At 40.5% G+C, this 27,418-nt stretch overlaps 1 protein-coding gene across 3 annotated transcripts in view; it reads right to left on the bottom strand.

Annotated features, from left to right (window-relative positions):
- Positions 1-1,145: 1,145 nt before the first annotated feature.
- ATP6V1C1 (ATPase H+ transporting V1 subunit C1) overlaps positions 1,146-27,418 on the bottom strand; it is a 51,889-nt gene continuing 25,616 nt past the window's right edge. Inside the window, exons 3-14 of one of the 3 annotated variants that reach the window (XR_009551208.1) lie at positions 26,388-26,455; positions 23,094-23,179; positions 19,570-19,664; positions 17,968-18,059; positions 17,400-17,498; positions 14,683-14,751; positions 9,390-9,482; positions 9,213-9,306; positions 7,153-7,250; positions 6,024-6,150; positions 2,040-4,420; positions 1,146-1,435 (exon numbers count right to left, since the gene is read on the bottom strand). Coding sequence is in view for 2 of the 3 variants with exons in the window: in XM_007518855.3 (XP_007518917.1) it covers positions 4,325-4,420; positions 6,024-6,150; positions 7,153-7,250; positions 9,213-9,306; positions 9,390-9,482; positions 14,683-14,751; positions 17,400-17,498; positions 17,968-18,059; positions 19,570-19,664; positions 23,094-23,179; positions 26,388-26,455 (1,017 nt within the window). In the remaining variant the exon portion in view is untranslated. Of the gene's footprint in view, positions 4,421-6,023; positions 6,151-7,152; positions 7,251-9,212; positions 9,307-9,389; positions 9,483-14,682; positions 14,752-17,399; positions 17,499-17,967; positions 18,060-19,569; positions 19,665-23,093; positions 23,180-26,387; positions 26,456-27,418 lie in introns of all 3 variants that reach the window. The other 2 variants (XM_007518855.3, XM_060196411.1) reach the window with 2 other exon arrangements.

Below are 27,418 nucleotides of genomic sequence, written 5' to 3'. Positions count from 1 at the left end.
GCACTGTGATATGTGCACTTAGCCAGATGTGTCACCACCTGGCTCCCATCTTGATTGAATCTCTAAACCAAACAATTGCAAGCAGTAAGTCTCTTACTGCTAATCATATCCATGGTGTACTAACCCCTTTTTCCCCTGGCAATGCTATGGGGCACAAATCTAATTCTATTCTAAATAGAAGCCTACTAAAAAAAAAAAACAAAAAACTTTTTTTTTCTTCTAGGGTTATTGCTGGGGCTTGGTGCCTGCACTACGAATCCACTGCTCCTGGAGGCTATTTTTCCCATTTTGTTGCCCTTGTCATTGTCATTGGTGCTGTTGTTGGATAGGACAGAAAGAAAACAGAGAGGAGGGGAGACAGAGAGGGAGAAAGACAGACACCTGCAGACCTGCTTCACCACCTGTGAAGCGACCCCCCTGCAGGTGGGGAGCTGGGGGCTCAAACCAGGATCCTTATGCTGGTCTTTGCGCTTTGTGCCATGTGCGCTTAACCCACTGCGCTACTGCCCGACTCCCAAGAAAAAGGTTTTAGTGTAATATATATATGCCAGAATTACAATCTAAACTTGTCTATACTGGGAAAAAATAAAAATCACAGATAATTTTGCTTTATATAAATGAGTAAACTTCAATTTAGAGATAAGAACTCCATTAGGAGAGCTTTCATATTTCCTCTGGATCAGACTTTACAGACCTCCAAGGGCAAAACATCTTTTACTGATGTGAAGATAAGACATTATCACTTTTCCTTTTTTTGCAGTGATGGGGGTGAGCTGGGGCAGTGCAAGGGCCTCTTTTCAATGCTCCGTGTTTTTGGTTTTGTTTTCTTCCCCTTTCTTTCATCCTTTACACAGAGAGACATTACCACATCCATCAAGAGCTTCCCCTCATGTTATGGCTTCTCCACATGATGCCAGAGCTCAACCTGGGCCACATGCGTGGCAAGGCACATGCTGCCATGTGAACTATTCCCTGGCCTCCAACATCACTCCACCCCACCCCAAAGCAAGCAGTTTTCATTACAAGCTGCTCTGTATGTATTCTGTGTCTGTGGTGTTTCACCTTGTGCCAGTGTTACTTTTAATTTCAACTGAAAAAAAAAAAAAAAGCAGCCGAGAATAAAGGCAAGTAATTTCTTATCCGCATCAATTTCTTGTATTTTTATTTCCAACAGTTGGAACTATTTAATTTTGAAGTGAGAGCAAAGATCAGTTCACATTTGCTGAGAATTTGTTATATACAAAGTATTTACTTGATACGGGCTCATGCAAGGAAAGCTGTTCCACCCAGTGTGTCTACTTAGTGGCAACTCCAGCAGGTCTAACAGAGGTCTGAACGCCTTTGAGGTTGCGTAAGCCAGGCTACTGAAATGAGCATGCAACACCCAGACACATCATCACCCAGCACTGGAGAAATATCCTGGACTCCTGGGTTCCTGCCAAATACCAACAGGACGTAACATCTGATTATTCACAACTAATGCCTTTTCTTTATCATTGTCTATCTTGGGAGGTTAAGGAAGGTGTCTGGCTCATTCACACAGTACCTAGAGGAGGGTGGGAGGTACGATAACAAGAGTCACAAATCAGAGATTCAAACTCTGGCTCTGACTCAGCATTGGGTCAAAGGGGAAGGGCAAGGAGATAGGGGTGAGCACACCAGTGCAAGGACCTCTAATAAGACACTGGGTGAATACTTAGTGTGTCATTAAGTTACCTGAGCTCTATTCTAGAGAACAGACTCCCTGGAACACAAAGCAAGGGGGGCAGGGGATCACCTGTTCCCTCACAGTTAGGGTGGCTACCATGAATACAAATAACCCAGCACAGGCTAAAACTCAGACATGCTCAGTGCTGTGAGCCTCCAGAGTAAAACACACACACACACACACACACACACACACACACACGCCCCACACCCTACCCACCCCGCAACAAAAACACTTCTTTCTAACCTTCACACTCCACCATAATGTGACACTACCAGGTTAAACACAGACAAGGAAGGAGTTCCAGGCTCTGCTCTAGGATTGTACGTACATGTGTCAAGCTTGCACCAGGCCCCGTTCTAAGACTCTGGGATCTCCTGTCCTCAGTACACAGTGCTGTCAAGTGGATGCTCTAGTTATCCCACCTAGAAGGGCCTGGGGAGTGGAGACCACAGAGCTCAACAGAAGCACATCTGGGCCCTGCTCCCGAGCCACATTCCCAGTCGCTCTCCTGGACTTCCTCCCTGAGAGAAACCACAGTCAAAGTCTAGTAAATCTGGATGTTTCTACCTTAACATCATAATCCCTACCCTACTTGTACCAGAGCAGTAATAAAGCCTAAAGAAGACCTTATGAAACATTTTTTTGGACTTTGTCAAGACACACTAGGTTGTGCATATCCATTTTATATAGACTGTAATTCCTGTCTTTATTACTATTTTAAAAATATTTTCAGCTCTGCCTTATGGTGGTGTGGAGGATTGAAGCTGGGACTTCAGGGGCTTCAGAGTCTCTTTGCATAACCAGAGACTGCAACTAAAAGAACAATTCAAGAGAAGACAGAACTCCCAGATTATGGGGCAAAAACTTTTCAGCTTCCTTTTCTCCAAAGGAGAAGAAAAAAACAAGCCACATCACAAGGGCGTCTTCAACTGAGAATTATGGCCTAACTTTGGTGGTGTGCACTGAAAATTTCAATATGCCAGTGCTAAGGCCTACCCAATCCACCTCTAGAGGTTGCCCCAATATACTAACACAAGCAGGCAGGGATGTTTCATGCAAAAATGTTTACCACAGAAGCCTTTTTGAGAGCAAAAACAACACCCCCCCCCCGAAAAAAGCAACAAACAAACAAAAGCCTGGATATCCATCCAGTCAGCTCATTATATTAAGGGAGGGGAGGGAGACTGAAAATCAGGTGTCTGGTTAAAAAGAATGAGGTAGCGGTGGCATGGATATACAAAAAAAAAAAAAAATCAAGTGAGATAAATCATGTTTGTGTGAAAAAGCATTTTGGAGACTGATTTTCTTAAGGAAGGGAACAGAACAGTTTGGAAATACCCTTAAAAGTAAAATGAGGGGCCAGGCAGTGGGGCACCTGGTTAAGCACACACATTACAGTGCGCAAGGACCTGGGTTCGAGCCCCTGGTCGCCACCTGCAGGGGGGAAGCTTCACAAGTGGTGAAGCAGGGCTGCAGGTGTCTCTGTCTCCCTTTCTATCTCCCCTCCCCTCTCAATTTCTGTCTCTATACAATAATAAGTAAAATAAAAAACATTTAAAAAAAGTAAAATGAACCTTTCTCTCATGTACAAGCCTTGTGAGTGGACAGAGACAGCAATACTGCCATAAAACTTGTTTTCAACAGTTCTTGTAGAATGTTAAACTAAGCCATTCATTTCAGACTTATTAAGGCTAGCAATGCCTCTATTTTCTAATGTCATAAATGACCTAAGTCTCCAGATGAAGGCTTATACATAGCCCTTAAAAGAGAAGCATGCTTAGACAAAACAAGTGACTAGAGCTATATCATTTTGGCTGTACTTTATTTAAAATCGATCCTGCTTCCTGAGAGAACAGTCTTAATGTCTGTATATAAATGCCTCTCATATACTGAAAAAAAAAAAAAGTCTTCAGATTTATGCTCTAAAATTTGGCACACTGCAGTCACACACAAGTCAGACACTCAGGGTCACACCTCAGTGTGTAGCTGAGCCCTGACCGTGGCACAGCTGTCAGCTCTGACACCATGTGTGTGACAGACTCTGACAGAACTGCAGTCTTCTAAAGGGACACACGCCACAATACACCTTTTCACAGGCCATTTTATTCTCTCCTGTGGGTGTTAACAGTGCCTAGAGGTTGTTAATTTGAAATATTCAGAAATCACATACCTGAATATTGTCACAAATCTTTACATCATGATTCAGTAACTATTAAACAGTTATGTCTACCAAATACAGTGAACAAACTAGTACAAATGCTCACACCATTCCCTTGTCAACACGGCTTTTGTGCACAATGATAACAAATGGAATCAATGCATACCACAAAACTGACAAGAACTATTCTCTTTAAATAAACTATTTTGCTTATAAATAATCTCTGATTTTTTTTTTTTAGTACACATTTACAGACCTGATCAATAAAAAGAAACAGGACATATATTTTCCTTTAAAAAGAAAATGCTGAGAAATGGACCACTATGGGGGAACTAGGAAAAAAGGGTAAGAAGCAAGCTAGGGGTCACAGAGTTAAAGTACTGTCGTCCTGCAGCCTATTTCTGTTAGCACACACCAACACAAGGACAAGATTAGGGGACGGGGGTGTCTCATTTTTACTTGAATTCCAGCAAGTTGCAATCAATCTTGTAGTATACATAGGGGTAGTATTCCTGTTGACTCAGGTTTAAGCCTGGAATATCCATAGGAGCCTATAGGAAGAAACAGATAAAGTATGAGCATTCACCTTCATACCTATGTACTCTGAACTAAATGGATGTATCTATTCCAGTTTAATCTGAGTGAGATATTACAGTCACCATTTTGTAAATGAAGGAAGCATCTCAGGTTGGCATATGCCCTAGGTAATACCGACAGTAATAAGTCAGGTTCCAGTTTTCTCTGACCCCGAAGTTAGTATGTGTTTAATCATGATCCTACCATACTTCTTTGTATATTCTGTGCTACTTTTTATTGCCTCCAGGGTTTTTGCTGGGGCTCAGTTCCAGGAGTATGCATCCAGCATTCCTAGTGGTCTTTTTTTTCCCTTTTCCTTTCTAATTTTTTAAAGTTTAAAAAAAATATTATCTTTATTTACTGGGCAGAAACTGCAGAAATCAAGAGGGAAAGGGGTGACAGAGAGGGAGAGAGGCAGAAAGGCACTTGCAGCCCTGCTTTACCACTCGCAAAGCTTTCCCCCTGCAGGTGGGGGCTGGGGGCTCGAACATGGGTCCTTGTGCATTGTAACATGTATGCTATCACCTGACCCCTCTCCTTTCTAATTTTATTAGATAGGACAGAGAGAAATTGAGAGGGGATGAAGAGAGAGGAAAGAGAAAAACACAGACACTTGCAAACCTGCTTCACAACGCATTAAGCATCCCCCCTGCAGGTGTGCATTGTAACATGTATGCTATCACCTGACCCCTCTCCTTTCTAATTTTATTAGATAGGACAGAGAGAAATTGAGAGGGGATGAAGAGAGAGGAAAGAGAAAAACACAGACACCTGCAAACCTGCTTCACAACGCATTAAGCATCCCCCCTGCAGGTGGGGAGCTGGGGCTTGAACCACGATCCTTGCACTTAGTAATCTGTATACTTAACCAGGTGCACCACTGCCTTACCTGTTCTGTATTACTTTTTTTCATCTTACTTAGGTTTGAGGTATTCAGTTCATGGGACACAGGACTTATAAAGCATAGTCTAAAATAAGCCAAATAGGGTTTATAAAAATAGCACTTTTTAAAATTTATAAGTAGGGGTCAAATGGCTAACCGAGTAGAACACACGTTACTGTATGGAGGACCCAGGTTCAAGTCCCAGGTCTCCATGTACAGGGGAGAAACTTCACTAGTGGTGGACAATGCTGTAGATGTCTGTCTCTCTCCATCCCTCTCTCTCACCCTTTATCCAAAAGAATAAAAGAAAAGGAAAAAAAAAAGAAGGCCTCCGGAGTCAGTGGAGCCAGGCAGGAACTGAGCCCTAGCAATAACCCTGGTGGCCAAATAAACAAAATTATGATCAGAACACTGCTCAGTTATATTGGTGGTACCAAGGACTGAACTTAGCACCTTGGAGATGAAAGTCTATAGGCAACTACTGCACTATCTCCCTGGCCCAAACTGTCACTCACACATGCACAGTTCTAATATAAAGCAAAGTAAACTGTTTGTGATTTAACAAATCAACATGATGATTTTTCAAATTAAGAAGTTGGATCTCTACAATCCCTTTTTCTATCCACATATTTCAATACTTTCTTCTGAAATGTTTTCCCCTTCCAGTGCTATTAGGAGATATAGTAAGTACTTACATCAATAATGGCTGCTGCACTGCTGTCTAAATGTTTATACAATTCATATAAAACCTCTCTTAGTTTCTTCATTGTTTTCTTATTGGGCTGAAGGAGCATTGCTTGGAAGTTCACTGGCAAGCCATACCTTATAAGGAAGCAGAAATACAAACTCTATAGCACAATCAAAAACATAAAAGGATTTTTCTTTTCCAAAGCAAACTTTCTCTGTTCTGAAACAGCAGTTAATGGGAGAGGAAATCTTATTTTAATGACTACCTTTACAAGTTACAAGTTTACTAGTACTCATGATTCAAACTTTCCCTTCCTATCCAGTAGAAATTCTTTACATTATGAGCCAATTATCAACCCAGAAGGAACTATTTTTAACTACTTTCCAATTTTTAAGGTAATCTAAAGAATAGTCTCATGAAATAACGATAATAAAGGAATTACACACCTTCCTGATAACAAGCAGATTTTTTTTTAAATAACAAGAAATATACAAAATAGTCAGTGTGGATACACATGAATATTTATGACTATTTCCAATATGAATAATATTTACAGAGGCTTACATGATGATGCAACTTTTAAGTATCTTACAAAAAAATACATCGATACAAAATGACTTCAACTGTGTACCAACTATATCTAAAATATTTCCAAGAGTTCCCTTTAAGCAAACATTATCTAATATTTTATAATGTACATAACTACATGAGAAAAAACAATCAGGGGTTGGGTGGCGCCGCACCTGGTTGAGTGCACATGTTAACAGTGTGCAAGGACTGGGTTCAAACCCCTGGTCCCCACCTGCAGGGGGAAAGCTTTGTGAGTGGTGAAGCAGGGCTGCAGGTGTTTTTCTCCCTCTCTGTCTCCTTCCCTCTCGATTGCTGGCTGTCTCTAATAAATAAAGATAATAAAAATATTTAAAAATACATTTATTAAAAGGAAAAAAATGAGAGTACAGAAAGGATTTTTTTTTTCCAAATTCACAACACTTAAGATACACATAGGACACACATGAAAATTACAATCTCCCCCTTCATAACTCCCCCTTTGATTTTTGAACTATTAGCATCTATTACTGAACTGTGTAGTATAACAAAGAACTCAATTTTCCAGTTTCTCAATTAGCTTTCTTTACCTTAAGACAGACTCAACAAAAACCCTGAGTGCTTTCACATGGATCCAGGCAATAAACGCCTCACTGAAATTTACTTTCAGCCACCTCACAAGTGGGCCCTACAAAATGGAGAAAAAGAAAAAAATCACCATACATTTGGTTTTAAAATTGGTAGACACTAGAGTCATTATTTTTAAAGGAGTACATCTCCCGTAAGGATCTATGAGAATAAAACATTATAATTCACATTTAAAAAGTTACATCACGCTTACTTACTTTGAATACTTTTTAAAAAATATTTTATTTATTCCCTTTTTGTTGCCCTTGTTTTTTTATTGTTGTAGTTATTGTTGTCATTATTGGACAGGACAGAGAAAAATGGAGAGAGGAGGGGAAGATAGAGAAGGGGAGAGAAAGACAGACACCTGCAGACCTGCTTCACTGCTTGTGAAGTGACTCCCCTGCAGGTGGGGAGCTGGGGGATTGAACCGGGATCCTTATGCCAGTCCTTGCACTTAACCCGCCACGTGCACTTAACCCGCTGCACTATCACCTGGCTCTCCTGAGTACTTTAAATTAGATTGTAGAGGTTTACTCCTTTGTAACTCCAACAGACACTAAAACCTACTGAATCTATTCATTACACAGAAAAAGAGGCTTAGAATTTAATGACAATAGTTCAAGCTGGTACAGAACATGGGGTGGAGTCCCTGAATTTGAAAAACAAAGTATAAAAATCTGAATTTATAATGTAGTCCTCAAAAACATTCCATATACTTAAAATTGAAGCCAATTTTTTAGTCTTCTCAGAAACAAAGTAGCTATAGAGGGAAACCATTCAATAGCCCTGGGTCTAGATTTTCTCTATAAAATCTGGGGGTGATCTGAGCTCCAAGCCCTCTTCACATTCTAAATTTTTAGTGATTCTACTACTAGAATAGTATAGATTCTTTTTATAAAAGATTCATTTTATTACATATTAGAGTTTTACATGAAACAGAGGGGAAGGAGAAGAAAAACTCAAATGACTTAATACTTCCTCACATGTAAAAGATATACATGATTGATTCTTTTTTGCTTCTTTGCAGGTTTTTTTTTTGTGTGTGTGTGTGGGGGGGGGATTTAACCCAGGCTCTTACACTTGAAAAGCAAGTGCTCTCTAACACTAAGCTACATATATACTACAAAGTAGTATACACCCAGTATACCCAGGCATACGGTACCCCTAAAAGTTAATTTAAAAAGGTAACATTATTAGGTTCGTGTGGACACATTAACCAAATTAACTCAAGCAAAAAGGATAACAAAAAAAGTGAAAAATCTTTAGTTGACCTTATTATTCATGAAAAGGGACAGGTTGATGGACCTAATAAGTTGTTTTTGTTTTTCTTTTTTAGATTCTATTTATTTATTAATGAGAAAGATAGGAGGAGAGAGAGAAAGAACCAGGTATCACTCTGGTACATGTGCCACCCGGGATTGAACTCAGGACCTCATGCTTGAGAGTCTAGTGCCTTAACCACTGTGCCACGTCCCGGACCACAATAAGCTGGTTTTATTAAACATGGCTTCACTGGTTTTTCTTCCAACTGAGATGACATGGCTTATAATAACACAGAAATAATTTTAAATGGGATTTTTTTTAAATCTCCTCTTGTATTGCAAGAGAAACCCAATTTTACTCACACTTTCTATTCCACACAAGCTCTTAGCTTTCACATTAAATCTATAAAGATGGCAGGAATGCTGACACCGCCTCTCACTTGCACAGTTCCCACTTTGTTCCTCATTTTGCTGGACTGACTCTCTAGTTATTAAGCTCATTTGGATGTATTTACACAAAAAAGGCTATAGCACTTTATGAAAATAGTTTAAACTTGCAGAGAACTTAGGGGCTTACACTGCTTCAGTAAAATATCTTAAAAACCTAACTCAGAACATCACACTTTTTTTTTTTTTTTTGCCTCTGGGGTTATCACTGGGGCTTGGTGCTAAAATCAAGTGTCTTAAAAGCAAAATTAGAGAAGTTTTGTTTTAAGTCAAAGAAAAGCAGTGTAATAATACTAAACATGAACACATACAAACTGCTTTTTCTTGTCAGTACAAAGTCTGTTCATTTCTTCTTTATCAGCTTTCATCTCCTCTTCATTATACTGAAAGTCACGAACAATGAATCTGAATTTTGAAAAGAAAGAAAAATTACCCATACCATGTACAGATAATATAACACATTTAAAAGTGGAAAATAATAATCTTACTTGTTTTCTCTGGCTTTGTGTCTGAAGTCATCAACTGCTTTCCTAAATAAGGTGACATTACAAAGATAACTGTCTTGGTCCTCTGAAAGAACACTATGGAAAAAAGACAAAAAGAAAAAGGAAAAAGAAACATGAAAAACTTTCTATGTACGGCTTTCGTTCATATCCAGGGCAAGATTCAGAGAATGAGGAGGTGAAGGAGGCACCGGAGGGTATGGAAGTCCTTCTCGAATCTCCTCAATGAGACTGACCTTTACTGCTTCAATACTGGAGACATGTCTGTGACAATGTGTTTCAATGATGTATTTCTGACTCACCAATAACCCTACATTTACTTCTTCCTAACCAAAATTAAACACAAAATGCAACTAAAGCATCCAAACTCTAAGAACCTTAGACTTAGACGGTTTTTCAGTCCAAGCTACAGCCAGGCTGATCAAAGCAAACTTGTCTAGTAGCTGGTCCAGACCCTTGCTTTCTTGCTAAGTAAGACATTTCTGCTTGTTATTTCTCTGCTCCTCTCCCCAGCTTAAGCCGGATCTGCTGAAGGCTGGTCCACTCCTGCATTGCAAGCACCTCCTCCCATCATGCTGTTAATTTAAAAAAAAAAAAAAAGGACAATGCAATTGCCTCTTAACAACCTTTGAAAAAACACTTGCATAGGAGTCAGGACACAAACATCACCATGAGCCAAGGACCTGGGTTTGAGGCCCCACTTCCCGCCTGCAGGGGAGAACTTCAAGAAGCAGGTCTGCAGGTATCTATCTTTCTCTCTCACTATCTCCCCATTCCCTCTCAATTTCTCTCTGTCCTATCCAATAAAATGGAAAAAAATGGCCTCAGAGAGCATTAGATTTGTAGTGCTAGCACTAAGACCCAGTGATAACTCCAGAGGCAAAAACAAACAAACAAACAAACAAAAACTTGTATGTACCTCAGGGATATTTCAGGCATTCAGACAATCTCAGTTCGACTAGTATTTCTGTAGAAGTATCGCGTGGTAACTGATTTGATGTGATCTGGGCCTAAAATTAGCTTAGGAGCCTGTGTGACCTTTGCATCTCTCTAGATCTGAGCTTACATTCTGTGGTCATGAGTAGGAACATTCAAAGCTACCCCAATGTTGACCCATCTTCCTCAAGTGTAGCATACAGTATGCTGCCCATCCTCCCTTCAGATGATGGAACATTCTCTACCACTGTTGATCCAGGTTGAGGGCAAGGTCCTATGGGGGCCCACAAAGGGGTCTATTGTGTTGTTCCTGATAGACATGACCAGTAACAATGGAGAGAGGGATTTATTCGAGTTCTAGGTCCATCAGCTGACTACTATTTCTATCCTGTCACAACTCTCAGGAATATCTATGGATAGAACTTTTCATACTGTTGTCAGAAATTGTATTTTTTAACATTTAAAAAATTTTTTAATTTATAAAATGGAAACATCGACAAGACCATAGATGAGAGGGGTACATTTCCACACATTGCTCACCCCCAGAGCTCCATAACTGTCATGCACAATGTGCATGTGCAATGAATATCCACTGTTTGGAAAAGCAGAATGAATTTCATGATACTAATTTGGCTCGTGAAAAATGACCTGCGCTTACTTACACAGAGAATCTCACACACAACAGCTATGAAACTACACCTCAAAATTGTTCAAAAGTAATGAATATCACTTAGGTTTTCCTCTCTCTAATGTATGGATATTTTCAATTAATTTATTTTTTATCTACCGTTAGGAAAATTTTTTTGCAAAGCCGAGGAAACGTTTGTGAAATTTAAAGATATTTTATTGGGGACCGGGTGGTGGTGCACCTTGAGTGCATGTGTTACAATGCACAAGGACCCAGGTTTGAGCCCCTGGACCCCACCTGCAAAAGGGAAAGCTTTGCAAGTGGTGAAGCAGGGCTACAGGTGATCTCTCTTTCTTCCTCCTCTATCTCCTTCCCTCTCGATTTCTGAGACTCTCTATCCAATAAATAAAGACAATAATTAAAAAATTTAAGAGATTTAAAAAAAAAGATACTTTATTTTTAAAAAATGAAAAAAAAATCTTAATTTTCTACGAGCTTACAAGCAGCTGGTTCAGTCTGCTGAACCATGTAAATCCAGGAGGCAACCACACCCTGAGAGGTAGGAAGATAGTCTGAACCAAACCTTCTCTGCTCCTAGCAGCCCCTGTCCCGGAACAGTGATAGGGGCCACCTCCGGGACAGCTGGCTGCTGTCACTGCTGACTCAGGGAGCAATGCAGCCACTGTGGAAGCAGGATGTCTAAACTGCCTTTTCAATGGTGTCCTCTTAAAACCATCACCGCAGTTTTTGCTTCCAGTATTGAACAAATCTCAAACTAGGCAGTGAGTGGCCCAGTGGACAGAATCCCCAGAGATATATATATATATTTTTTTTTAAATCAGCCTGGAACTGACCCAGTGATTTCCAAGCTGGCTATGACTGGAACAAAGGCAAATATAACTTGAAAGCTATTTGGACTGATAAATAATATTCCACACCCAGGCCGGCAAAACTGCTCACTTGATAGTCAGATGCTCTACTACTGTGTGCAGGATCCTAGTTGAAGCCTGACCCCTACCCCAACTGAAGGAAGTTTTACTGCTGTGGTCTCTTTCACTATCTCTGCCTCTGTCTGTGTTTATCAGTCATTTTTTCCACAATGCTCATGTTAATTTTATACAGTACTCTGACATTCAGAAGGCCTTTCCAAAAGCATTTGTTACTTGACGTGGTACCCTGTCAATGTACAGGGTGTCTAATACACAGGTGCTTTATCTATAATGCAGAGCATTGGGTCAGAGCAAAGTGCTTGGGCTTATTCAAAATCCTGACAGGAGAAGCAGCAAAGCTTTACCTTATGATTAAATCCTACCTCACCAAGGGGCTGGGTGATGGCACACTGGGTTAAGTGCACATAGTATAAAGCACAAGACTGTGCAAGGATCCCGGCTCTAGCCCCTGCTCTCTACCTGAGGGTGTGTGTGTGTGTGTGCTGGGGGAGCTCGTGCGGGGTCATTATGGAAGCAGTGGAGCAGATCTGCAGGTATCTGCCTTTCTCTCTCCCTATCTCTCCCCCCTCCCGCCACCCCTCTCAATTTTTCTGTCCTATCCAGCACTGAGCCCCAGAGATAACCCTAGAGGCAAAATGTTACTTTACCAATAAAAAGTAATTTAAAAAAATATATATCTATTTACACGAGAGAAAGACAGAACCAGAGCATCACTCTGGCACATGTGGATAAAGACAGAGAGAAGTTGAGAAGGGAGGGTGAGATAGAGAGGGAGAGAGACAGAGAGACACCTGTAGCCCTGCTTCACCACTTGCAAAGCTTTCCCCTTGCAGGTGGGGACTGGGGGCTTCAACCCAGGTCCTTGTGCATTGTAATGTGTGTTCTTTTTTATATTTATTTTTTTCTTTTGTCACCCTTTTTTATTGTTGTTGTAGTTATTATTGATGTCATCATTGTTAGAAAGGACAGAGAGAAGTGGAAAGAGGAGGGGAAGACAGAGGGGGAGAGAAAGATAAGACACCTGCAGACCTGTTTCACCGCCTGTGAAGTGACCCCCCTGCAGGTGGGGAGCCGGGGGCTTGAACCGGGATCCTTACGTTGGTCCTTGCGCTTCACACCACGTGCGCTTAACCCGCTGCACTACCACCCAACTCCCAAATGTGTGTTCTTAACTAGTGTGCCACTGCCTGGCCCCCCTCAATGTTCTTTCTAACAATTATCTTTATAGTCTACTTCAAAACACAAACAATTTTCTCCCCTGATAAAGTATTTCTAGACCTTCTTAGCTAAGCTCCTCTGTTTTGGTGGTAACTGCTTCCTAAACCAAACCATCTATGAAGCATCAGCGAGCTTGGGTGCTGTTTTCAACAAGAGAAAAGACAAAAATTAAGCAATGATCCAACCCAAAATGACTATTTCAACAAGCAGAAAGCAGACAAAAAGAGAAGTGGTCAGGGCAGGGGCAATAGCAAGTGATACTGTACCAGACTTGCATATTTGAGGCCCCAGATTCAATCCTGAGCACTGCCATTAATCAAAGCTGACCACCAGCCTCACCATAGGTACCAGAAGAGACTGTGCTCACTATACGGACAAAGAAAGTGAGCCGCAGAGAAGGCAAAAGACTTACCCCAAGCAACAGAGAAAGCTGGTAGCAGAATCAGCAACAGAACTCAGATCTCTTGATCCAGGACTCTTTCCATTATACTAAGCTACCTCCCATGTGACACAATGAAACTGGAAAATATTTCATGGGCCTGGCCTTACCAGTACCACTTCCTTACTATCTCCTATGCCTTTCTTTCACCACACTGCTGTTTCCTGAGGCGTGTGTCTTCAAACTACCCGGTGGTGGGTGCATAAAATCTGTATTTAATTTTAAATCTTTTTCTCTAAGAACTTTTTACGTAGGAGGCCAGGTCGGTGGCACACCTGCTTGAGTGCACGTTACAATGCACAAGGACCCATGTTCCAGCCCCCAGTCCCCACCTGCAGGGGGAAAGTTTTGCGAGTGGTGAAGCAGGGCTGCAGGTGTCTCTCTCTCTCCCTATTTTCTCCTTCCTTCTCAATTTCTAACTCTCTCTAACCAATAAATAAATAAAGACAATTAAAAAAAGAACTTTTTATGTGCAATGGCAGAATGGGCCTATCTAAACTAAAACTATTTCACAGAATTGCTGTAAATATCAAATTAGACTATATATGTTAACCTAGAAGTAGAAAAGTGCTTAATAAAATATTTTGGGGGAAAAAAATTAAGAGCAGCAGAGATCAGACAGCATTGATGCTCACCTGAAAGTGAGAGGGAGCATCTGTCAAGCAGGATGGTATCCTAGTAGCCATTCTGGCAAACTCCCTCTCCAAAGAACTACAGAGACCCAGTAGGTATGCAATAAAATACCACATGGATAATTTCAGAAAGATATCACAGTGCAGCAGAAAAAGCCCCGCAACAGGAGACCTGGGCTCTAATTCCAGCCCTGCTACTAATAAGATGTGTTACTCTGGGCAAACTCCTTCACTCTGTGGCCTCCAACTTCTACATCCACCAGCAGGAGTGATGCCGTCAAATTGTGCAAGGATCATTGCAGGTCTAAAATGAAAACTAGACTGAACAAAATCCACCTATTTATAAAAATCAAAAAGATGATTCTAGAATAATAAGTTTACCACAAAAAAGCAAAGATTTTTTTCCTAAACCAACATCCAAAATATGAAAGAAATTTTAGAAAAGAAAACATGTTTTATAAAGATGACCACTTACTTGCTAGACCTTGGAACTACCATTTCAGCTAGTGTTTCATACTGCTTAATCCAGTCATTGTGGTTTAACCTGTAGAAAGATAGAATAAGTACAGGAAAAGAAAAGAGAAAATGCTATTTCCTACCACATCCAAAAAGGAAAAAATTATGGGACAAGTAGGAAACTTGGCTGCATTTTAAATTGATTTTTTAACGACAACATCAAATTCAAGTTTTCTGTTGAGAATCCCTCATCCTCTTATATCGAGGTAGCTGATGCAAAAGAGGTGCATCCTAGAACTAAGTCTGCAAAGGAGATAAAACATTCAAAGATAAGGGCTCATGGGCATTATACTTCATAAAAGAGAAAGAAAGGAAGACAGATGCAGAAAGAAAGAAGGAAAAGTTCCAAGACAAAAACCACTTTTACATCTATTCAATAGCCATTATGAAGGGCTGGATAAAATAGTATTTACTGAAAGTACACAGCACCAGGAAGTAATGAGTAAGCAATAATGGTAAACCACACTGCCACAGGAACATTGTGCTATAACCTTCCTAGGGGGTGGGAAGGGATTTTTCTAACACTTTATAGTTATGTTAATGATGTGATTTTAAATAAAGACATACTACAACTGTAGGCCCCAACAGTGAACAGCTATGTAAACTGTCTTAGGTCCTATGTTTTAATGATACTATAATGAAAACTTCTGGTTCAAAACAGACTTGAAATGAAGGTCAAATTTAAAACCCCAAAACTGTGTTCTTCAGTCAAGAGGGGACCAACAGGAGTAACACAATGTTGTGGCTATTGTAAATGTAGTGGAGTTGTTTTTTACCTCTTTCCAGGAAGAGTGATTTTCCAGTATTCCTAATTTCCTAGTCAGATACAAGTGGGGAACATAGCAAAACTAGGTTTCATGCAATACTACTGTGTTCTGTAGATCCCAACGCATTTTGGATCATCCCAAAAGTGCCCTGAGGATAGTGAGGCAGCAGTGTTAAGCTGTTAAGTGGAGATGTTAACAATTCTACACACATACTTCTAATTTTCCTACCAATACCCAATTATTCCATTTTACCAAGATTAACTATGATCAGTTGCAATTAACAGGCCTAATCAAAAGGAGATTTATTTTAACTTCTAAAAAAAAATGTTTTCCCTTTTGTTGCCCTTGTTTTATTTTTATTGTTGTTGTAGTTATTATTGTTATTGATGTCGTCATTGTTAGATAGGACAGAGAGAAATGGAGAGAGGAGGGGAAGACAGAGTGGAGGAGAGAAAGACAGACACCTGCAGACCTGCTTCACCGCCTGTGAAGTGACTTCCCTACAGGTGGGGAGCCAGGGGCTCGAACCGGGATCCTTGAGCCTGCGCTTAACCGCTGTGCTACCACTTGACTCCCTATTTTAACTTTTTATTATTGGACAGAAACAGAGAAACTGAGGGGGTAGGGGAGACAGAGATGGAGACAGAGAGACACCTGCAGCCCTGCTTCACCACCCAGGAAGCTTTCCCACTGTAGGTGGGAATCGGGCTTGAACCTGGGTCCTTGCTCACTGTAATGTGTGTGCCTAGCCAGGTGTGTCACCACCTGGACTGGAAATTTCTTTTAAATTAAGTCATTTTATTGGGGAAAGTGATGGTTGTTGTGTGTGTGGACAAAGAGAAAAATGTGAGGAACTGAGTTTATCTTACTTTTAGTGACTCAATTTCTTAAGGGTTGTCCATAACATAGACAACCAGCAGTGATATTTCTCAAATCACATTAACTCCCAAATTTTGAAAATTAAAAAAGAAAAATTCAAAAGGTCATCTAGCCTAGCAAACTATGTCCAGAGCTTGTAACTGCTTTTGTAAATAAACTCTTATTGGAACACAGTCACACCCATTAGTTTACAAATGGTGCTGCTTGTGGTACTAACCAAAAGCCATGATGGTGAGATGGACAGTTGTAGCAGAGACCAAATGACTTGAAAGCCTAAAATACTATCTGGTCTTTCACAGATTTTTGTTGTTGTTGTTGTTGTGCTACCTCTAATCTACTGCTGTTTACAGTGCTCTATTTATCCCAGCCAGAGACTTTTCAGAAAGACAAATGCAAAGGGTGTCCTCTTTCAAAGAATTGGGGGAAAAAAAACAACAACAAAACTCTGTACTTTAGCATTACCAAAATTATTTATTTATTGGAGAGAAACAGAAATCAATTTATTTATTGGAGAAAAACAAAGAGAAATTTATTTGAGAGAAATAGAAATAACTGAAGTTATTCAATTCATTTATTGGAGAGCAACAGAGAGAAATCAAAAGGGAAGGGGGACGGGGAAGGAAAAGATAGGGAGAGAGACAGAGACCTCTGTAGACCTGCTTCATCATTAGTAAAGCTTTCCCTCTGCAGGTGGGGATCAGGGGCTTGAACCCTGTGCAATGTAATGTGTGTGCTCAACCTGGTGAGCCACCATCTGACCCCACAGTACTTTGGTTTTTAATAAGTAAGCTAAACTGCTCAATGTGATGTGGACTCATGATTTACAGTTAATATCTTATCAACATCTCCTTGACCAGTTTGTAAACTAAGCTCTATTGTATATGCCACTTGGTTTTATGTTGGTTTGCATAGTAAACAAAAATATATCCCCTTTACTCTTGGTTTGTATGAAAAAAAAATCAAATTTAAAATAGCATAATTTTTTCTCTTATTTTAACAATTAAAAACCTTTTCCAATAAAAAGACATACTTGGGAACTACAACCAGTAACGTGACGAGATACTCTGAGTCCAGAACAAAGTCATCCTTCTTCACAATTTCTGCTAGACTTCTAGTTAGTAAACTTCCTCTGAGAAATTAAGAAAAAGGCATTAGGATGATAAATATGAGCTCATAACATAAGCAAAGAAATAGCAGGCTGTGATGGCATTGGACTCTCAAGCATGAGGTCCCGAGTTAGTCCCCAGCAGCACATGTACCAGAGTGATATCTGGATCTCTTCTTTCTCTCTCTCCTCCTGTCTTTCTCATTAATAAATGAAATCTTAAAAAAAAAAAAAAGAAGAAGAAAAAGAAAAGGCAGGCTAATTATATTCAAACCTACTATACACACAGCTTGAGAGTGATTAGTATTAGTTAACGGTTTTACCCTATCCGACTTTCCCCACTCCTGCAACCACAGAAACATGTCTGTCTTGACTAGCTTGAAATGGGACAATACCAGTCCAAGTCAAGAGTCAGCAAACACTGTAACTTACTAAACCCCAAGAGCATCTGACTCAATCCTCAATCCTTAGCACTCATATCTGGTGTGCTTACGCATTCTTGCGCTCCAAATTCTGAAGATTCCCTTTCAGGTTGTTATATGCAGATGCTCGAGACTTCAGATCATTGTCAATCTGAGTAACTCCCTTAAAAAAACAAACAAACAGATTTTTCCTAAATCTATTTCTACTAAGACAAGCAAGTAGCCTTATTTAAACATTTAAACATTAACCCCTGCTGGGTCCTAAAAATGTGAGCAAATACTTAATTACCTCTCATCTATTTGCCTCATTATAGTTACATTTCTCTTAAGCTCAAACTTTTTTTTTTTTCTTTACCAGAGCACTGCTTAGCTCTGGCTTACGGCAGTGCAGGGGGGGGTTCAACCTGGAACCTTGGAACCTCAGGCAAAAGCCTCCTTGAAGAACCATTACGCTGTCTCTCCACCCTTCAAGAACTTGATAACAGGCAAAAGATCTTATCTCAGTGGGTTCACAGATGAGCTTCAGGGTTTGTGCACACTATGAAACTACATAAAGTCAGAGGGGACCTGAAAACAGGAATTTTTCTGGGCAGAATGTCAGAGACTGTCAGAAAATCCCCAAGTTTCATGTTAAAATCAGTAATATTTATATCACATATACATTCTTTTTAAAAATCTTTATATTTATTTATTTTCCCTTTTGTTGCCCTTGTCTTTTTTGTTGTTGTTGTTGTTGTAGTTATTGATGTCATCGTTATTAGATAGGACAGAGAAATGGAGAGAGAAGGGGAAGAGAGAGGGGAGAGATAGACACCTGCAGACCTGCTTCACCGCTTGTGAAGTGACTCCCCTGCAGGTGGGGAGCTGGGGGCTCGAACCAGGATCCTTACGCCGGTCCTTGCACTTTGCACCACCTGCGCTTAACTCATTGCGTTAATGCCCGACTCCTCGTGTAAACATTCTTAACTGACTACTATAATTTCCTGTTCTACATGATCCTACTCTTAAAGTTTATATAAATAATAATAACACATCTTGATGCTTATTTTGATATTTAAGTAGTGATATAATTTTAAGTTAATAATGTAATAAACTAAACTGAATAATCTACACATTAAAGTATTTTACTGAATATATTTCTTTAAAACAAACAAAAACCAGAAGCAAACAGACTTGTGAAAACTGTGGCAGTTATCTCTGGGGGAGGCAGGAGGGTGTCGACACAGAACTCTGGTAGTGGGTGTGGTGTGGAACTACACACTGATCTTACAGTCATGTATCCTACTATTAATCACAAATTTAATGGAACTACACACTGATTTTATAGTCGTGTATCCTACTATTAATCACAAATTTAAAAAACAGGAACAGAGCTTTCTTTTTAGTAGAGTTGTAGTGTGGGCACCATTTATCAGTCACATCTTCTGCAGATTCTCAAATAGTGTTGCTTCATTGTAATGCCCAAATCAAAGAAGGTATTATTTGAAGACCTGTTTCTGTCAACAGTCATTTCACTTAAAGTCATAGTTTCGAAGAACCTACTGATGGTGTTAAGTGAAGACTTACTCTAAGTTGTCTTGTCAAAATCTATATAGCATTTCACAGCTAAATATTTAATTTTTAAAAAGTTACCATAAATCACTATGTCCTATTTGTGTCAACTGTTATCTTACCTTGGCAATTATTTCAGAAATATTTTTCAAAGACTGCTTTATTGGATATTTAGCCATGTCCCACTGGAATCTTGTTATGTAAGTAACCAAGTCAACTGAAATAAAGGAATGAATTAATTATCAAAGAGGAACAACAGACTTTTACAGCTTGCTACTTTAACACTGAAATTGTCTGTGAGGAATGCCTGATCAAATAAATGTAGAACCATATTAAGTAATACGGGTTAGTAAAAAATTTTACCTTGAATCTCTTCTCCTTACTCAAAATCTTATACACCAAAGATGCCTTGGCAATGGCTGTGCCCATGGCCATAATAAGCTTTTAACGTAGCAGACACACAAAGACTAGGAAATTACTTCAAATGATCTCAATAAATACAATCTGACAAAAGTATGTTCTTTCTTTGCCAACTTAAACTGAAAATGAACTTTCTTATCAAAACTATGTGATGCAATTTCTAAGAGTTTATACTTAAATAGTCTTCAAAATGAAATGTTCACTTTCAGGAGTAGTAAAAGATATGGAGCCAAAGAGACATTCAACTAATTCCCTGGAAGTTTCATACTCAAGGCAACTGTACTCCTCGAGGTCACAGTGCTGCTGTCACGTATAGGCAAACATCGTACTTATAAAGCATCTTTTTCTCTTTAACTTCTCCTTACAGTGAATTAACAATACAGGTAGCATTTCCACAAATCATTTGTGATGTCCTGTCACCAAACTGTCACTGCCTATTTCAAAATTAAATACTAGAAAGCTAGTTAAAGGACCCTAAACTAACATACAGACCATCTGTCCTTCTGCCCAAAACACAAACAGAAACAGTAAGAAATCAGATCTGAATTTTTATTGTTAACAAGAGGCAAGAGTTTTGTCAAATCACTTCACAGTGATGCCCTGGTATCCACTTAATGCAGCCAAGTAGCCTGGGGTTGTGTGTGTGTGTGTGTGTGTAGGGGGGCAGACCTTGTATTGACCACTCCCTTAAGAACAGCCCCAGCTGTTCCTAGCCGTGACCACGGAATGTGAGCTCAGAACTACCGGGATGCAGAGGTTACAAAGGCTCCTGTGCTGACTATGGGCCCCAGATCAGATTGATGGGGATTACATTTAACAGTATTTATATACTTTCCCCATATTTGGGAGCTACTCTCTTCCCTGATCCAGCTTTCTGGTCCTTTTTCCAACTGTGACACACCATCCCCCTAGACAATAGCTTAGGTCTCCTGCATATTGGATGTCAGGCATAGGCAAAAACTAGTTGGGTCATTGGCCCCTTAGAATATATCTAAAATAGACCTACTAACTTTCTCCAAAATGGAGACCCCAAATCTCTATCCACAATATTCTTTTTTTTTTTTTTTAAGAAAGGAGACATTAACAAAACCGTAGGATAGGAGGGTTACAACTCCACACAGTTCCCACCACCTGGTCTCCATATCCCACCCCCTCCCCTGATAGCTTTCCCATTCTCTATCCCTCTGGGAGCATGGACCCAGGGTCCTTGTGGGTTGCAGAAGGTGGAAGGTCTGGCTTCTGTAACTGCTTCCCCGCTGAACATGGGCGTTGACTGGTCGGTCCATACTCCCAGTCTGCCTCTCTCTTTTTCCAGTAGGGTGGGTCTCTGGGGAAGCGAAGCTCCAGGACACATTGGTCATCCTCAATATTCTTGCCTTTAGGTTCATGATTAGTCAACAATTTGCTCTAATTTCTATCTTAACTCTTTTTCAGCTACCAGGTTCCAGATACTACCATGATGCCAACCAGAATTCCCAGGGCAGACGACCCTACCAATGTGTCCTGGAGCCCCATCTCCCCAGTGTCACATGAGGGAAAGAGAGAGACAGGCTGGGAGTATGAATCAACCTGTCGATGCCCATGTTCAGCGGGGAAGCAATTACAAAATCCAGACCTTCCACCTTCTGTACCACCTGTCCCTGGGTCCATGCTTCCAGAGGGTTAAAGAATAGGAAAGCTATCAGGGGAGGGAATGGGATATGGAGTTCTGGTAGCAGGAATTGTACCCCTCTTATCCTATGGTTTTGTCAGTGTTTCTATTTTATAAATAAAACTTAAAAAACAAAACAAAACAGCCCCAGCTAACAGCTTACTGTCCCAAGTCTTATGTTTTTCTGATGACTGGCCCAGCGTTACCCTGGAATAAATACTGTCCCCACTGTCCAGGGCCTTTCCCTTGGTTATCCACCCAGTCCTTAGATAACATCCTCTGGCCCTACTCATTCTCAGTGTGAATTGGCCAATTCAGTCTTTGCTCAGAAACCCCAAAGTCCTGCACCCTTGAACCCTAATAAATGCACCTGCCTCCAGGTCGTGCCTCACTCCTGCTGTCTACATCCTGCCTTGACCTCCTTCTATGGCTGTTCCCTGAGGTGAGCCATGTGCCTTCTCCACACCTCCAGTGATAAGCTTATCTTATTTTACTCTTCCTTGAGGCCTTTGGTTGACCCTGGTAAACTCACTAACCATCTATAGCAAATGAGGAGAGATGGGGAAGCCTTAGCTAGCTGCTAAGTTTAAAATGTCACATTGCCACAAAGTCACCTTACAGTAGGCAAAAACAATGTAGAATGAAAGGAACAGGTTATTTACTACAGTGACATAGCAGAAAGGTTGGTCTAATTTAAACGGAAGCAAATGCTAAAGTGACATTTCATGAGAAAACAAACTCAAGTCCAAAGGATGGCAGTGAGGCTAAAAACCATCTTTACAAAGTCATATTGTTCAACTTCAAGAGGAAGAGACATTACTTGGCAATAAAATAACTTCTATTCTAGGTATCGCACTGAATGAAATAAGCAAGAAAGAAAAGGACCAATACCAAATGCTCTCACTCATAGGGCAGTGAGGGAAAATATAGGTGAAATCTGGACTGGGTGTGGTGTATGTATTGCACCAAGGCAAAGGACAGGTGGGGAAGAGAATGGCTGGGGTGGGCCTGAGCTGGATGGGGTGCGAGGGTGCATACTGGGGGGAGAGGACCTGGGCTGGAGGAGGATGTCCTGTCCGCACACCGAGACTCGCATCCCGGGGAGAAGAGAAGTTGTGCTCAAGTGCAAACAGCTGTACTGGAAACCATGTGCCCTCAATAAAGTGTTTTAGTAACTGCTCTCCTAAGGCTTTAATGGTCAGGTGTTAGGAGAAGTTGGTGAAGACAGTAAATATTCAGTTAGAGCAATGAGAAAACAACTTGGGCAAACTTGTCAATGAGTGTTACGGAATAGATCCTGGAAAGAAATATAGTCAAGTGTTTCTTTTGGAAGGAACTGACATCTAGACACCATAAACTAAGGATATATTTTGTGAGACTACCTTCAACGAGACTGTGGTTTACAGACAAGATGTAAGTGGCATAATCGTCAAATTAATGTAGCAATATTATAAAAAGTCATAATAATGACATCTTAATGACTTTCTACAGATCTTTTAACATTCTGTTTCTGTTTGTTCAGCTCACTCACTCCCTTCATGTTAAGACAATCTCACACCTAAAACATTAGCTTACCTCCATTGGCCAACAGATTTTCTTGCACTTTATCTTTACTATCCTCCAAGACATCCGCCATATACTGAGCCACCTTCTTAACCACCCTTGGGAGAAGGGGAAAAAAATAAATCAACATCTCCTTTCCCCTAGGAAAAGTATCTAAATTTCATGCTCTACAATGACTTCATATGCTCCCATCACACGTGTCTATATAATACAGAACCAACAGGCTCCTACCCTCTATAAATGTTTTAAAACTGAGGTTTTATTAAATGCAAGATTCTACTACTGAGTGATTCAGAGTTTAATAAGATGATATGCAGTATGTCCACCCATGGGGGGGGGTGGGGCTGGTGAGCAGCAGTGTGTAAACGGTGAGGCACGATGTGCTGCCAACTGGGGAATGAGTCTGGCTGCCACGGACCAAGAGCAAAGGGAGGGCAGAGAGAGAGCCTCTGCCGCGTCCCTACTGCCTGCCAAACACTGTACTTTCACAAGGACAGAGGGAACCAACGGGCAACAAAACAGAAACAACACCACAATCAAGGAGGAGGTGCTATGCTACTTATTCACTAACTACTGAGCTTCTGCTATTTCTTTTTTTCACTAAAGAATCCTCATATCTTTGTCCTCAATCACCCCAACCCACTGGCTAGAAAAGAAATTCCTAAAACATATGAGCCAACAAGGAAAATAAAAAAAAGAAAAGCAAGAAGGGTGAAATATGAATGGCAGTCTGATACCTCATACCTAGCCAGAGAAGAACTGTAGGAAAAAAAAATCTACGTCATAAGTACACAACACATTTAATGAGGGGTTTACACATACACTTGGCTGTATCCCCAAAATTCACTTCTATCGAAGAAGACAAACCGTTATTCCCATATAACTTGATAAGCACTTTATGAATAAAACCATCTACTCAAGTGAGGGAGACAACATCATGGTGATACAAAGAGACTTTTTCATGCCTGAAGCTCCCAGTAATGATGGGATGATCCCACTCATCAACAGAAGCTGACTTAGAAGATCTGAAAGGGAAACTAAGAGATGGGGAAGACAGAGATGAGGAGAGAAAGATGGACACCTGCAGACCTGCTTCACCACCTGTGAAGTGACCCCCTGCAGGTGGAGAGCCGGGGGCTTGAATCCGGATCCTTACGCCGGTCCTTGTACTTTGCGCCAAGTGTGCTTAACCTGCTGCGCTACTGCCTGACTCCCACAACCATATGATTTTTAAAGTCCTCATTATCATTATCTTTCAAGAAGACAAGATTATGTATCACTGCAGAAAAGAAAAGCTGACAAAAGCAATAGGTAACTTTCAGTTCTACTGCATCTTGTCTTCTACTGAGTCAGATGTGTTAGTCATGACCCATGCTACATGGCTAGCTAGTCTGTTCCTTCTTTTGCTATTTTCCCTACCATAGTTTTTAAGTACCTAATAAATATGTGCATTGAAAAAGAGCTGTTGTTTGTATATATTTTAATGTTTACTATATAGTGACAAGTGCTGACAAGGGTATGGAGAAATTAGAACCTTCACACCCTGCTGTTAAGAATGTAAAATAGTATATCCACTTTGGATAATACAGGCTGTGTCTCAAAATGTTAAGAGTAAAGTTACTTATTGTACATTACCCAAAAATCTCACTCCTAGTTACTAGCGGGAACTGACAAGGTAATAATATACAAAACTTCGTACATGGGGGTCAGGCGGTAGCACCGCGGGATAACACATGGCCCAAAGTGCAAGGACTAGTCTAAGGATCCCGGTTCGAGCCCCCGGCTCCCCACCTGCAGGGGGGTCACTTCACAAGCGGTGAAGCAGGTCTGCAGGTGTCTTTCTCTCCCCCTCTGTCTCCTCTCCTCTCGATTTCTCTCTGTCCTATTAAGCAACAATAGTTTGGCTTTACATGTTAACTCTCTTTTCAGCCACCAGGTTCCAGATGCTAGCATAATGCCAACTAGACTTCCCTGGACAGACGACCCCACCAATGTGTCCTGGAGCTATGATTCCCCAGAGCCCTTCCCCATTAGGGAAAGAGAGGCAGGCTGGGAGTATGCATCGACCTGTCAACACCCATTTTCAGTGGGGAAGCAATTACAGAAGTCAGACCTCCCACCTTCTGCACCCCATAATGACCCTGGGTCCATACTCCCAGAGGGTTAAAGAATAGGAAAGCTATCAGGGGAGGGGATGGAAAGCTATCAAGGAAATAGGAAAGGTATCAAGGAAGAGTTCTGGTGGTGGGAACTGTGTGGAGTTGTACCCCTCTTATCCTATGGTTTTGTCAGTGTTTCCTTTTTATAAATAAATAATAAAAAGAGAGAAAGAGAAAGAAAGAAAAGAAAAGAAAAGAAAAGAGAAAAGAAAAAGAAGTGGGTCAGGAGGCCAGGTGGTGGTGAACCTGGTTGAGCACACACATTACAGTATGCAAGACCCAGGTTCAAGCCCCTGGTCCCCACCTGCAGGAAGAAAACTTCACAAATGGTGAAGCAAGGCTGCATGTGTCTCTCTCTAAGTGTCTCCATCTCTCATTTTCTCTCTGTCTCTACCTGATAAATACATAAATAAAATATTTTTAAAAATAAACATAAATTTTTAAAAATTAAAAAAAAAACTTTGTACATAGGGTATATAGGAACATTATTCACATTAGCTAAAAATCAAAGCAACCAAAATGTCCTTCACTAATAGATTAGTAAAGTGTGGTATGTCTATAAAATGGAATATTATTTGATCATTAAAAATAAATACTAATACATGCTACCAAGCATCAAGAAATGAGTGTTGAAAACACTGTGCTAAGCAAAAGGAGTCATCAACAAGGACCACAAAGTGCATAGCACCCGTTTGTGCAGAATGCCTACAATAGGCAAATCTATACTGTCGGGCAGTCTTAGAGCCAATAAAGTCACAGTCAAATCTATGTGAGTAGCAGGAGACAGGAAGTGACTGGAAATAGGATGTTTATGGGGGGGAGGGGAGAGTAATGAACGGGTACTAAAACTCATTTATTAATACACTTTTACAAAGTGAGCCATATCCTGAGGTCCAGAATTACATACTTACATGACCATAAGAATATAAATTATGTCTCAGATATTAAAGAGAATCAGCATTTTCACACTTCAAATAGGTACATTTTATTGTATGCCACCTTCAACTAATCTATTTATGAAGGGGAAAATAATCATTTGCTAACACATTTCCAATAAGCAGACTACCCATGTGACAGTGAACATGCAGCCATGTCTATCTAGCCGGTGACCCTCACTGAGCTCAAGTCTGTGCAGTAAATACATTACCCTTCTACAAACGCATCCAGTTTAGCAAGTTCATCTGACAAGCCAACCAAGACATCCAGTGTGCCAACCTAGAAGGTAGACGTAGCATTTTATTACTACATTCCATATTTTGTTGGTGTTGTTGTTGTTTTTAAACAAGATGATACAGTATCTTGATCTAAAAGGCCCACAAGTCTCATAATGTGCAAGTGCAGTTAAAAATGTTTGCCAGATACTTTCAAGCTATTTATATGCCTATGGTAAGCCTCTAATTCATGGGTGGAACCACCACTTGAGATGTGCAGAGCCCACAAAGGCAGGTAAGTGTCTCTGCTTGCACAGCCTGGTTATGGTGGGGCAGCAGTGGTTCTTGAACAGGAGGCTGTGGCTGTGCACCAGAGGGGCTTGTAAGTGAACTTATATGAAAAACCATTTTGTATAAATGAGCATGTTTTGGAAGGAATACCCACAGTCAGTAATAATGTCACAAAGGAATGTTTAACTCCCCAAATAAAGACTATAAATAAATCAGCAATTTAAAATGTTCTTTAAAGGCCAGTCAAATAGCTCACTTGGATAGTGCACTGCTCTGCCATTGCATGACCCAGGATTGAGCCCAGCCTCCACTGCACTGCAGGAAGCTTTGGTGCTGTGCCGTCTCTCTCCCTCTATCAAGTAGAATAAAATAAATATTTCTTAAGTGAATCTTCTATGTAACTGTCATACCTAGTTAACATAGATTAAAAAATCCAGGTATCATGACCTTTTCCACTCTTTACAAAAGTTCAGTCAAGGGGCTGGGTGGTGGCACACCTGGTTGAGTGCACATGCTACAATGCCCAAGGACCCAGGTTCAAGCCCCTGGCCCCCACCTGTAGGGGGAAAACTTCACAAATGGTGAAGCAGTGCTGTAGGCGTCTCTTCGTCTCCCTCTCTGTCACCCCCTTCCCTCTCAATTTCTAGCTGTCTCTAGCCAATAAATAAAGATATTAAAAAAAAAAATTAAAAGTTCACTCAACTGGCTACTAACAGCCTGCTTTATTTCTAAGTTT

Source organism: Erinaceus europaeus, chromosome 1 (assembly GCF_950295315.1).
Source record: "Erinaceus europaeus chromosome 1, mEriEur2.1, whole genome shotgun sequence".
NCBI classification, from domain to species: domain Eukaryota; kingdom Metazoa; phylum Chordata; class Mammalia; order Eulipotyphla; family Erinaceidae; genus Erinaceus; species Erinaceus europaeus.
Note: the sequence above shows the minus strand (reverse complement) of the source record. Positions and strands in the feature narration are given on the sequence as shown.